We start from the raw sequence: 12479 nt of genomic DNA, 5'->3' as shown, positions 1-12479 counted from the left end.
TCCATGGCTTACCTCCAGGGTTAAGGGTTGGGCAACATCTGAGGCAGTTTGATGTATTTACAATGGAGATCTGTTTCCAGTGCTACATATTGGCTGGTTTAATCTTTGCTCCAGCTCTAATGTAAGATCTACTGCAATTAATACAGAAAGGACATAGTTGGAAAACTATGTATCATTATTTGGCGTAATAATGTATATCAAATTGTGTTTTCCCATAACAAAATACTTCTAACAGTGTTAGCATTAGCTAGGTTCCCAACATGTTAGTTGTCAACAGTGGGCTACTGTAACTCTAATTAAAACGAATACAATGTATTTATGGCAGTTTTACGGGGAGCACCTGAAGGCAGCACAGGGAGGCGTTTCCATTGTAGCAGCCTCTGCGTCGCCTGCCTGTTCAGCCTGGTTCCTCCACCTCTCCCCCCCTCCGTCTCCCCCCTCTTCCTCTTATTTCTCACCGCATCTCCTCCACCACCTGCCACAGCAGCGACGCAACGATGGAGAGCCACTGCAAATGATCCCAAGCCCAAGAAATACTGCAACTGAGAGAGGGGAAAATAAAGGCACCGGTAGGGGAAGACGTATGAAGAGGGGGACACAGAAAGAAGGAGAGAAAAACGGTGAGAGACAAGCGGAAACAGAAACATATGGTTTGTCCCAAGAGTGGCTGTTTCTGAAGACCTCGCTACAACTTATTTAACCACCGTCATCAATTAAAAAACCCACATTTGATTCATCCGATACACGACTTATGTGCATTATGTTTTGAGTGCTCTCACCTGTGTGAGTCTTTGCTTATAACCCCCCTGTTTGATTAGTTTGTGCAGGGTGGATTGCGGTTGTTGTACCTCCCTCAATGCGCACACACACACACGCACGCTGATCATCACAAGACGCGGTGCAGCCTACAACAGCTTCTAGCTTGAAAGGAGGAAATTGAATTAGACAAGTTATTCCCACAGAAGAAGTAAGTGGCTCTCTGCGTTGCCTTCATTTCCCCGGCTCACAGTGTCCCCCCCCCCCCCTCCGGCCCGACCAGGAGTCTCACTAACCCTCTCTTCTCCCTTCTCCCACCTCCCCCCCGGTAACTAGCCATGTCTGGACAGACTGTGACCATACCGGATGACCGAGCGTTTGCCAGCTTCAAGGCGGAGTGTCTGTGCGAGGAAGGCTGGAGTATCAACCACAACAAGGGGGGCATCACGGTGTTCACCCAGGGTCTGGAGGAAGGGAAGTCCATCCACAAAATTAAGGTGAGACACTGTTTAACCTTTTCCCAAGAAGTCCCAAGAATATGTTTAAATTACAAAATATACAATCACTATGCTGTAACTTTATTGTGGAGGTAATATAAACTGTTGTATAATCCTCTTGGCTTGAAGGTGATTTTTCTAAATTCCCATATGATTCAAACTGCTGACATACTCTAACTGCTGCTTTTTGCTGCATGCAGAGGATTCTCCTATCCACTAACCTTCATTGCATTTCAAATACATTTATTTAGAAAACACATAGTACTTTGTTGTCCCTGTGTAAGCAAACAAACAAAAAGGGTTAATAGTTAGGACATTATGCCAACAGTGCAAATGTAAAGCATCCAATGTGTAACTTTCTTAGTATCACAGTTTAGTGCACACATCCTGAGTTAGATTAAATTATCTATTTATAAATGTGTGCAATGGTAGGAGTGTGAATAGATGCCTAATGCACACTTTCAAAATCCCAGGTATCACAGAGAAGTGAGAGCCTCAGGAGTCAGGTTTAATGCTCCAGAGAGACACCATTACGCGCAGCCAGTGAAACTATTTTCAAGTCTCTACCCAACAGCATATTGTGGAGTGGAAGGTGTAATATGTCGGCTCACTTTGTTCACTTCTGTGTAGCCAGTTTTGTATACAGTTTGTAATTAATTTCACACAGCACAGGGAAGTGAACATAAGCTGAAATAGTACAATAGACCATTCCTGATAGCCAAAACACATAAAATAAATCAATGAAGTCAGTTATGAATTGCATTTTTATTATGTGGTTACAGCTCTTTAAATTTGACATTTACTGCGTTTCTCAATTCTACATTGAGTCAATTTTGGTTAAATTACAAAATATCCAGGTTAAAGACCTTTCTTTGGACTTTGATAACTTGTGTTGGTTATTGGTCCGTTTTTCTCTTGTATTAACTAAATGATAAACTAGCTCTAGTCAGGCTACAGTAAGACATTAATACATTCACAAGGTTCAGTACAGTAGGTGGGAAAAAAGTGGTTCCTGATCATTGTTTAGGTAAGGTCAATCATGTGATGATGGAGGCACATGATAAGAAACATTGCTATCCAGTGAAATAGCAGTCTTGGCAGTTTGTCTGTTTATTTTGGGAGACAATATGAAGGAGTCATTACAACGGCAGTGTCACTTTAATCTATCGAAACCTAACCGCTGCGTACCATCAATACACACTTCAGTCATTAATAAAGTTTTGTTATTGTGCCAGGACAAAGACCCATAGTAAAAAAAACGATTTCAGCACACACAAAAATACACAAATATATAGCAATACATACTTAATGAAGTAGTTTCCACACATATGAAGATACAAAGGGACATTTTAATAAAGACATTGTGTAAGCCATGATAATTGTTGTCTGAAGTTGCCTCTTAGTATACATAACTTTTTACAGTACATTCATCCATTTAGGGTTATAAATAAATGTTTGTAAAAATGGTATAAGATTTTCATCCAATGTTGACAATGTGAACTTTTTGTGCATCTAACAACCAAATCTATTAGCCAGTGAGATCTACAGGCCCCCAGGAATTGTATTAAATATGTCAATTAACAAAAAATATGATGGTTTGTAATCATGTTGTACTTGCAGACTTTGCCGGTAACCTGATTGAAGGGCAATTTAGTGCTCAACTGGCTCTAAAGGTCCTGAAGTGTTGTCACTTTCACTTTAAGACTGATTGTCCTTCACAGCTGACAGTTTTTGGGAAGTTGCCTTCACGTTTCTAACCTTCACAGTCATTTCTAAACTGACAAACAGTTATAATCTGATATCCGTCATTTACTCGATGGAAACGAAACACATTGTCCTGTGTAAATGTGTGTGCTTTCCTGCTGGTGCATCCTGGTCTGATGTAGGTGTGCAAGCCACCAGCTGTTTACTTTGTTAAATAAATTAGTGTGTGTGCATGCATGGGTGTGTGTCTGTGTACGTAAGGGTGTGCAGGTGCCAAAACTGACAAGGGATTTTCCAAGCCCCCCCTCCAACTACACTGTCTTTGTACCTGTAAGGAAGGATGTGTGTGTGTGTGTGTGTGTGTGTGTGTGTGTGTGTGTGTGTGTGTGTGTGTGTGTGTGTGTGTGTGTGTGTGTGTGTGTGTGTGTGTGTGTGTGTGTGTGTGTGTGTGTGTGTGTGTGTGTGTGTGTGTGTAAGAGTAGGTGCACCAGCAGTGCCACAGATACAGCTATTCTATTTCTAGAAGAAATAAAAGCATGCATCTTTGCTGATGCGTGTCGAATGATTAATGTGTACGGAGACTTTTCCTCCATTCCTGTTCCCTCTTCACTATAGCATCAATATCAATAAGGAAAAAGTGATACATCCCAATCCGAGAGTGAGAGAGAACACACTGGCAATCATCATTATCATTAGCGGACTAATTATCATCAGCCACATCGTTTTCGTCGTAATGATTGCCACCGCCATATTCAGGACTTTTGTATCAGTGTGTAATCACAGCTGTAACTGTCATCATCAACAACATCATATCATTTGTCAGCACATGACTTCTCACCACAATGCTCAATGTGTGGGTGTGTATTAGCGTATATTTGTTTTTTAGTTTGACAAACTGTCGAGCACATACCTGGGTTTGCTTCCTCCCCCACACAGGGGAAGCCCAGCTGTGAATTACACATACACTCCTCCATTTTCTCATTTTTTTGTTTCATAATTGTCTTCCGCCATCATGTATTGGCACCAATGGGAGCAACGATGAGAGTTGACAGGTTGGAGGGAGCCAGGGAGGAAGGGAAGAAAGAGAGTGTCAGGGAGACACAAGTTAGTAAGACAGGGAATATTAGAAGGAACAGGTAGTGGGTGGCGTGGGTCGGATGGCAGGGGTCAGAGGTCATTTGGTGCAATATGAGTGGGCAGTGTGGACTCGGACCATACAGGAACAAAGCCTCACCAGACCACTAATTGGTTGTGTACCTACTTTTCTTCGTTTTTCTCTCACGGTGTCTCTGCTTTATCTCTGAACTCCCTCTCACCCGCCTCTCTGTTTCTCCATCTCCCTGCTTCATCTGTTGGCTTCACTGAATTAGTGCCTAATAGAATTATGCACACATGTACTTTCCTGGCGCATGTCTTCTCTCTGCACTGTTCGCCTTCTGCTATCTAGAGTTCTCTTCTGTTGCCTTTTCTTTTGGTTCGCCTTTCTCCTCCTACTCCTGTTTCAGTTTGCCTTTGGATACATCACATCCATTATTCTCCCTGCTCTTTGTGACCTACAAGTCCGAGCCAATCTGTTTACACACAAACACGCACACACACGGATATCAAATATTAGACCTTACTGATAGTGTTGCACTGTCATTGTTGCCCTCCGTACATATAACAAACACACATTTTTTGTGGTTTACTTTCCTCTAAGGTACACCAACATGCATGTTTCTTTTCATTTAATGTCAACTTTATCCCTTGATACTGTGTGTACTGGTACGTGTTTTTGTAGTACATGTAAATGAATCAGAAATGAGCTTGTAATTATGTAGACTATTAAACAAAATGTTTCCATCACTGCTATCAGGAGGAATCATCATGCAATCTCTTTTATAGGCTTGCTTTTCCTGTAATGCCATTCTGCAGCTGTTTCTTGAATAGACTGGCATTGAATTAGTTGAGGGTCAGTATCAGATCACTTTACGATCACTAACCACATTGAAACGATTAGCTTGTCTTTGCAATTGGACAAACTTTTTTTATTTCCTGGCCTTTTGCATTATATTTTACTTGCATCATAGTTCTTTCAGAATAGAACTCTGTTACAAAAGTGTCTGGCATTCAAAATGAAGCGTAGAAGTATTAAAAGAAAAATAAGCTTAATGTAAAAAAAGTCACTCAGTGGTTAATGTTTTAATAAGCTCATAATGTTTATTTTTTTTAACGTGTCAGAAAAAAGCATGGATGTAGACATTTGGTAACTCTTTTTACTTTTTATGTACGACATCATTCTTAGTGTGTGATAAGTAACGGTATTGCAGATTCAAATTTGAATAAGCAATTCGGATATCATTTTTTTTTTTAAAGTTCATTTTTAGAGAGCTGTACAGCTAAATGAAGAGTACATGTTTTGATCATTTTCTTAAATGAAGCCTTTGGGATCAAGGGAGATACATTGAGTTCCAACCCTTCTGTACTGATATATTATTGGAGTCCAAATCATCAGACCTCCAACCGCGGTTAATTTCTTTTTCATTGACTATTCTTCTCACTTGCTCAAAGTGTCTCGTTGTGTCTCCCCTCCTCCATTGCTCTGTCCTCTGTTTGTTATTTTAAGACTAGTTCCCCCTGGTAATTGTAACTGTAGTAACAGCTTTGCCCAAGAGCTGCAGACCTGTCTCTACACAGGGTGTATGTACAGTGCCATCTACTCCAAAGACAACATGAGGAGAGTCCCTATGGTGTCATTAATAAGCTGTGATACACTACACCATACCTGTTCCACATCAACACCTACGGATGTATAAATAATGTATTTCTCTTAGATTTTCTTATACGCCCTATAATTTATTTAAAGTTTATTTCATGTAGTTTCTAGGATGAGTATGGCCTTTTGAAATCCGACCCCCTGCCACCGTTTGAAAACTGTACGTCTTTCTGTCTCTTTGTTCTTTACTGATAGTGTTGTTTTCCATTATAGAGCTCAGGTCCAGTAATGACTCATCTGCGGTCTGTCTCTTGATTCTCTCCTAATATTCTCTCTCTCTTTCTCTTTCTCTTTCTCACACACAGAAGCACACGTACTGTCTATTTCTGACACTTTCACGCCATCTCTCATCATTAACACGTCAGTTTACAATTTACTATCAATTTATCGGATGCAACTTCATTCAAATCTAATGGATTTTCTTGCTCCATAGTTTGCATTGGATAGAGCTCTGAAATGTTCTGCGTGATAAGTGCAATCGCATGAATAACGTATACATCTGCTTTGGTCTGTAATTCAGTTATTTAAAAAAAATGAAAATGAAAACGGTCTGTCTTTCTCCCTTTCCCAGTGTCGGATGGTGTGTAAGGACGTGTCGGCTGAGACCATGTACGACGTTCTCCATGATATTGAATACAGGAGAAAATGGGACACAAACGTCATTGAAACCTTCGACATCGGGAAGCTTACGGTCAATGCGGATGTTGGATACTACTCATGTATGTTAAACACTCGAGTGCTGATTAAAGAAAGCATTCACTTGTTAGTAATATGATTTGGGGCTTTGAAGGGAAGCAGGGTGAAACACAAAGTGCACATAGATAAACGGTTCACTGTTCACTGTTGAGGTCATCAGAGTTCTCCTGTGTGTCAACAGGGAAGTGTCCGAGTCCTCTTCGGAACCGGGACGTCATCACGCTTCGTTCCTGGCTTCCAATGGGGAAAGATTACATCATCATGAACTACTCTGTCAAACATCCTGTGAGTCAAAACCAACACACACACTTAGATTTGCTCAGCTGGGGCCCTGCTCATTCGGTCCCATATAACTCTCTGTGTTCAAAGGTGCATTGTGAAATGAGCGTACATCAGGTGAGCCAACATGATCCAGTTTAGCAAGCTCAGGGCGATGTGCTGTATGCAAATAAACCCTTCAATATTTGTTCAAAGGCAGCATTGCTAAGCTGTGTGCGTCACTCAATTTAAAATACCTACTGCATCCACAAAGAGAAGAGAGTTTGGCACCTTTCCAAAGAGAGAGCACCCCTATGCCTCCTGCTGGAAGCTTTAACCTGGCTGGGAGCAAGATGGGTGCACTGTCTGTTTACACTTCTTCACTTTAAGTATAGGTGGTTAATGTGATGCAGTTGAATGCATTGTGTTTAGAGTTCAGCTTCTAGTGGTGCTTTCTAAGAACCTGAATGATTTGTATGTCAAAGGTCAGTAAAACAAAGGCTGATTAGAGAACGCTGAGACCATGTGAATGACGTCAAGTTTGGAATCAGGCCTGAGTCCTCAGACTTTACTTTGGCTCTATTTCTGTGTTCAATAGGAACAAGGCGACAATAATTAATTTTCTGTAAAACCTTGCACTCATCACCTCTCTCTTAGGCAACTAAAAACTGTTATTTTCCATTAACCTTCAAACCATTGTCTCGTTTTTAAACAGCTTGATTTGTCTGCCTAAAACCAAAAGATATTCTGTTTTCATCTGAATTACAAAAAGGAAACCTTCAACCAGATAATATTTAGCTACTTATTTGATTAACATATTATCAATAGTTTCAATTTTCTTTAGTTGTAATTCTCACCATTTATGTTGCTGTCTTTTTCTCGTTTTATTTTTTTTATTTTCTGTCTCTCCCTCCCTCTCTTTTCCCTCTCGGTAACGGCTTCTATGTCTCACTCACTAATATGATGTTTACAATAGGATAAGACCTCTCATGTGACTCCTAGCTGTTGACTTCCACCTCCCCTTCCGCATTCCTGCATCAATAAGTGGCTACCGACATAATAGATGTTATGTGTGTGTGTGTGTGTGTGTGTATATGTGTGTGTATATGTGTGTGTGTTTGTGTTTCACGTGTGTGTGTGTGTGCATGACTGTGTTTGATTAGCCAAGGTCAGTAGAATTTGAGAGCTTGGCTTGCTGAGTGCAGCTAAAGGGGATCCTTCGAGCTGAGATCACACACCCACTACCAGGATTCACTCCACTTATCCTGCGTTTGACACTACACTCAACCACACTCTTTCCCGTGATAAATAACAACTTGTTTTCAGTCGGCTTTCAGCTATAAGCCGTTGAGATCCAGCTATCACTGTCCTGAATGAACTGTGTTAGTCTGACTTGTTCTGGCCAGTGAGGCCTATATGTATATCAGGGATACAGCTAATGACTTATTCATCATGTAATCTATTAAGGCCTCTTTTAGCCACTATGGCAGCCTGGCTGCAGGCATGGAAGAGCTATTATTGGATGGATAAAAAATGCTTATGGTGATACCTTTTTGTTTTTTACAAATACTGTAGCTGCAATACTAATAGCATTCCCCATCAGCCGCAGCTATAATTTATGTTTAATGCTGATTAGCAAATACTGGTATGCCAGTGGTAAAGTCAAATTTGTGTTATGAGTATTTTATTTTCATCTGACTTCATACTTCTACTACACTATATTTCAGAGATTAATATTTAATTATTTGTCCTCTACTACATTTATTTGACAGCTTAAGTTACAAACTAAAAAGAGTTAATGAAATACAATTGTTTGTTATGAATGAAACCACCAAACCATTTATAGGCCTAAGTAAAAACAGTAATGATAAGCCGATAAAGTGATTAGTATTTGACAGAACTATTTAGACTTTTCAGTCATTTTTTATGTTAAAAAATATGATTCCAGCTATTCAATTTAAGGTTTTTCTGCAACTAAAATGTAAGGTATATTTTCCAGATTTTACTTACATACTTTCATTCGTAACATTTGACCTGTAACAGAGTTTTTTTAAGTTACTATTTTTACTTGGCTTCCTCAACCACTGCACAAAGCAACACGTTACATTAAGCACAGCCAACAGAAGCTGGCATGACTATAGACTCTGTTGATTATTCTTTAAATATATAAAAAAGGTTGTGGACTTTTGTCTGACCATCAGTCGATATACCCAAAGCTAAGTAAATATACTTTCGATGCACCAAATAACTGATTATCAGGTCAGATATGGAGTTTCCTGGTTGGGCGAGAGTGTCAAAAAAAAAGAAAAAAAGACACTATCGCTGGAGTTCCTCTGTTAATGGTGACTAACGCTTAAAATCCTCTGATCTCTTCTTAAACATTACCTCAGGACCTTATAATGCTGTCCCTGAATTCCAAGAAACCTGCAGGTGTAATGTTTAACAACAGCTGTCCTTGCACTGACAGCATCAATTCTTACAGAGGTGCAGGCAATTTGAAGTCGAATAGTAGAGAAAATGGTGAAGCAATCATAATATGAAGCTCTCCTCTGATAAAGGTTCTTTACATTTAATTAGCCGACTGCTGCTCTCTGTGCCGCAGTGTGCCTGTCCCAATTAGCAAAGGCTAACCAGTGCTGTACTTTATCATCATGAATAATAATCTTAGATATGTAGTCAAAGGAGCCAGCAGTGGGCATTAACTGCTGTGATATTCACAGTGTGGACTGACTATGCACCAGAAAGATGACTGAAGCAGAACATCTGTATGACTGGCAGCAGAAACCCAAAAACAACCCAGAATCCCAAAGCTTAGCATGCACAACGTCGTCCATTTGACTGATGCACACAAAGGGCTTAATACAGTTTTTAAAGTAGTGATTTCTGAATCTGCCCTGCTTTTGTGCACGTGGGTGTCATTTATATACTGCAGTATGGAAATCTGAAGCCACCAATTTAAAATAATAATGAGTGTAGTAGGCTGCTTTTCCTGTTCAAGGTTAGTACTATCACTGAATAGGGATTTTATTTGTGTATGTGTGTTTTCTCTACAGAAATACCCTTCTAAAAAAGACAAGGTGCGAGCTGTGTCCATTCAGACTGGTTACGTGATCCAGAGCCAGGGACCGGCCAACAGCTGTACCCTCACCTACATGGCTCAGGTAGATCCAAGGGGTAAGTGTACACACACACACACACACACACACACACACACACACACAGGCTATTCACAGCTTCTGTACAACGACAGCCTCGTGGAAAAATAGAAGTACAAAACCAAGAATCCACACCCACACACAAACACACACACACACACACACACAGGTGCGTAAACCTCATAGTTCTAATGAATGATTAAGTCCCCAGCGTTTATGTCAAATGAGTCGCCATAGGAACCATATGAAGGACAGAGTCTATTTCACTCCGCCGCCTCGCTCTCTACCTTCTCTCCTTTTCGCCTATTCATTTGATTCTCCCTTTAATTGACTTTTTTGCTGTCACACACTTGTTAATTGTGTAAATGCCTTTATTCAGGGTTTTGTAATGTGTGTGGTAGTGAGTAGCAAGAGACTAAGCTCCACTTTGATCTTTGAGGACATGACATGCATTAAAGCTAACTTTAAATCCCTCTTTTATGTCTTTTCCAACTTCCTCTTCCTCTTTCTCACTCCCTGATCTTTCTGTCATTTCTCTCCTTCTTCCTCTGTTGACTCTGTTTCCTTGCAGGTTCGTTACCCAAGTGGGTTGTCAACAAGTCCTCCCACTTCCTTGCTCCTCGGGTAAGTCATTTGCAGATTAACAGACATTCTGTGAGTGTGTTGTGTGTTGTGTGTTTGGAGACCTTTTTAATCCACCGGCACTAATACATCCAATTTATAATCTCTCCTACACATTCCAGAAACACACTAGTATTTCTCAGCATTTATTTGTTATTTGCTCTTTGTCTGTTCAAGGGTGCGTGTGTACTTGTTGCAACAGGGCAAATATTCTCTTGATCTCGATGGAAAATATAGTTGTTTTAAAAAGATGCACAAATCCCAGTGAAAATAAAATATTGATATGCCACATAGTACATACTAAAACATTTAGCATTAAACATGTTACAATCGTATTTATATTTTTAATTCAGCCATTCAATATTTGCAGTGCATTTAAGTTCAATCATTACCTTACTGCTTGCTGTGGTTGTGAATGATGAAATCTGATCTATAAAACATAAACGGATATGTGTTTTTTTCTATGTTGTCTATTTATTATCCTTTTAGGCAATGAAGAAGATCAACAAAGCCTGTTTGAAGTATACAGAGTGGAAGCAGAGACACAACCCTGGCTTCAAGCCCTGGCTCTACCCCGAACAGACTACATTACCCAGCATCCCTCTGTCTGAGCTCAGCATCCAGCGCGCTGAGAGCCTGGAGAATATTGATGAGAGCTCCCTGGCTGAGACCCAGGAGAGAGAAGACAGCGACTAACACACACTCACACACACACAGTCATGGATTCATACACACACAAACACAGTAATGCAGGGTTACATGCATGCCTGATAGACATCCATGATTCAACTGATATATATGTGTTTTTATAGTATGCATGCACATGCAATTGCATATGCAGGCATACTTACTGGCACGTGTACTTAAGCATGCATGCACACAGACATACTTCTTCCCATTTCATACTTGCATACATAATGTACCAACACATACATGCAACATAGATACATTCACAGAAATAGACCCACCACTCACAAGCAGCAGCAAAAACTACTACATTTTAAAGTCGGTAAACTCAGATGTATTGTAATCACTAAAGTTGCTGTGTTTTTTCATGCTCCTTGAAGGGATATCATATTTTTCTGATTAGGACCTATATAGATAATCATAGCAAAAATATATTTTCAGTAAGATTTAGTGTTGAAAAGTTTACAGACTAACCTGACAGTGGAAATCCAGCTCTTAATCAAAATATAAACAATGGATTTCAAAGTTATACTTCTTCGTCTGGAAGTTATGGATACAATCTATTTAATGGGAAAGCATCTCAGTGCAACCTCATAATGATCTTGTATACATACACATATGGTTGCATGCCATTCATTGATACTTCTTTTATGCACCCAGCTGTGCATACACACACACATTCTACCCATGTTGTCTCATTATGTGTCTCCATCACATTTTGTAAGCACATAACAAATATGCAGGTGTGCAGAAGGCAGCTGGAACACACAACATACACACACAAACACATATTCAGATATTACACACGTACTGTCCACTACTCTAATTGAGAGATGTATGAATGTATTGAGAGTTTAAAAAAAATAAATAGAGATTCCTACAAAGGGTTTGAAGTGTCAATTGTGATCCGAGTCTTTTTTTCCTCTATATGCTAGGCTTTATGTCTGATGATGCAGGTTTAAATGTTTGTGCTAAAATAACTATTGGCTGATTGAAATGTCAACACTTTCTTTCTGTAACACACACACACACACACACACACACACACACACACACACACACACACACACACACACACACACACACACACACACACACACACACACCTATACACAAAACCATTGATTTGAAACGTGCCCTGCCATGATTAGAACAGGGAAACACCATGACACCTATTTTTTTTTAACCGTTATTCCCTAATGGTAAAGTGTGCATTGTGTTTGTTTGCTTGCCTGCAATTGCATGTGTATAGCGTAGCATGCTTGTGCTCATTGGTCTAGTTCAGAATAAGGAATCCCCCAATCTGTTGTCATGGCAACTCTGAGATCGACTCAGCACTGAAAAGGAGAG

The 12479-nt window shown here is 40.0% G+C and overlaps 1 protein-coding gene across 2 annotated transcripts; it reads left to right on the top strand.

Moving 5' to 3' along the window:
• The first annotated feature begins 392 nt into the window (after positions 1-392).
• stard10 (StAR related lipid transfer domain containing 10) lies at positions 393-12029 on the top strand. 2 transcript variants are annotated; one of them, XM_010797864.1, is made up of 8 exons: positions 393-620; positions 819-967; positions 1093-1253; positions 6284-6431; positions 6590-6693; positions 9720-9840; positions 10393-10445; positions 10932-12029. In XM_010797864.1, the coding sequence occupies exons 3-8, from the start codon at positions 1095-1097 to the stop codon at positions 11136-11138; spliced, it is 792 nt and encodes a 263-aa protein (XP_010796166.1). In that variant the 5' UTR covers positions 393-620; positions 819-967; positions 1093-1094; the 3' UTR covers positions 11139-12029. The 2 variants fall into 2 exon arrangements, with proteins under 2 accessions (XP_010796166.1, XP_010796165.1); XM_010797863.1 differs by lacking the exon at positions 819-967.
• The last annotated feature ends 450 nt before the right edge of the window (positions 12030-12479 follow it).

The sequence above is a fragment of the Notothenia coriiceps genome, unplaced genomic scaffold (genome assembly GCF_000735185.1).
Source record: "Notothenia coriiceps isolate Sejong01 unplaced genomic scaffold, NC01 NC01_scaffold00038535, whole genome shotgun sequence".
NCBI lineage: Eukaryota > Metazoa > Chordata > Actinopteri > Perciformes > Nototheniidae > Notothenia > Notothenia coriiceps.
Note: the sequence above shows the minus strand (reverse complement) of the source record. Positions and strands in the feature narration are given on the sequence as shown.

Bases quoted from the DNA above. Each gene is read 5' to 3' on its own strand.
- stard10 (XM_010797863.1), top strand. From the start codon at position 515: ATGATCCCAAGCCCAAGAAATACTGCAACTGAGAGAGGGGAAAATAAA. The intron at 1,254-6,283 runs GTGAGACACTGT...TCCCTTTCCCAG, and splicing joins AGTCCATCCACAAAATTAAG to TGTCGGATGGTGTGTAAGGA. The intron at 6,694-9,719 runs GTGAGTCAAAAC...TTTTCTCTACAG, and splicing joins ACTACTCTGTCAAACATCCT to AAATACCCTTCTAAAAAAGA.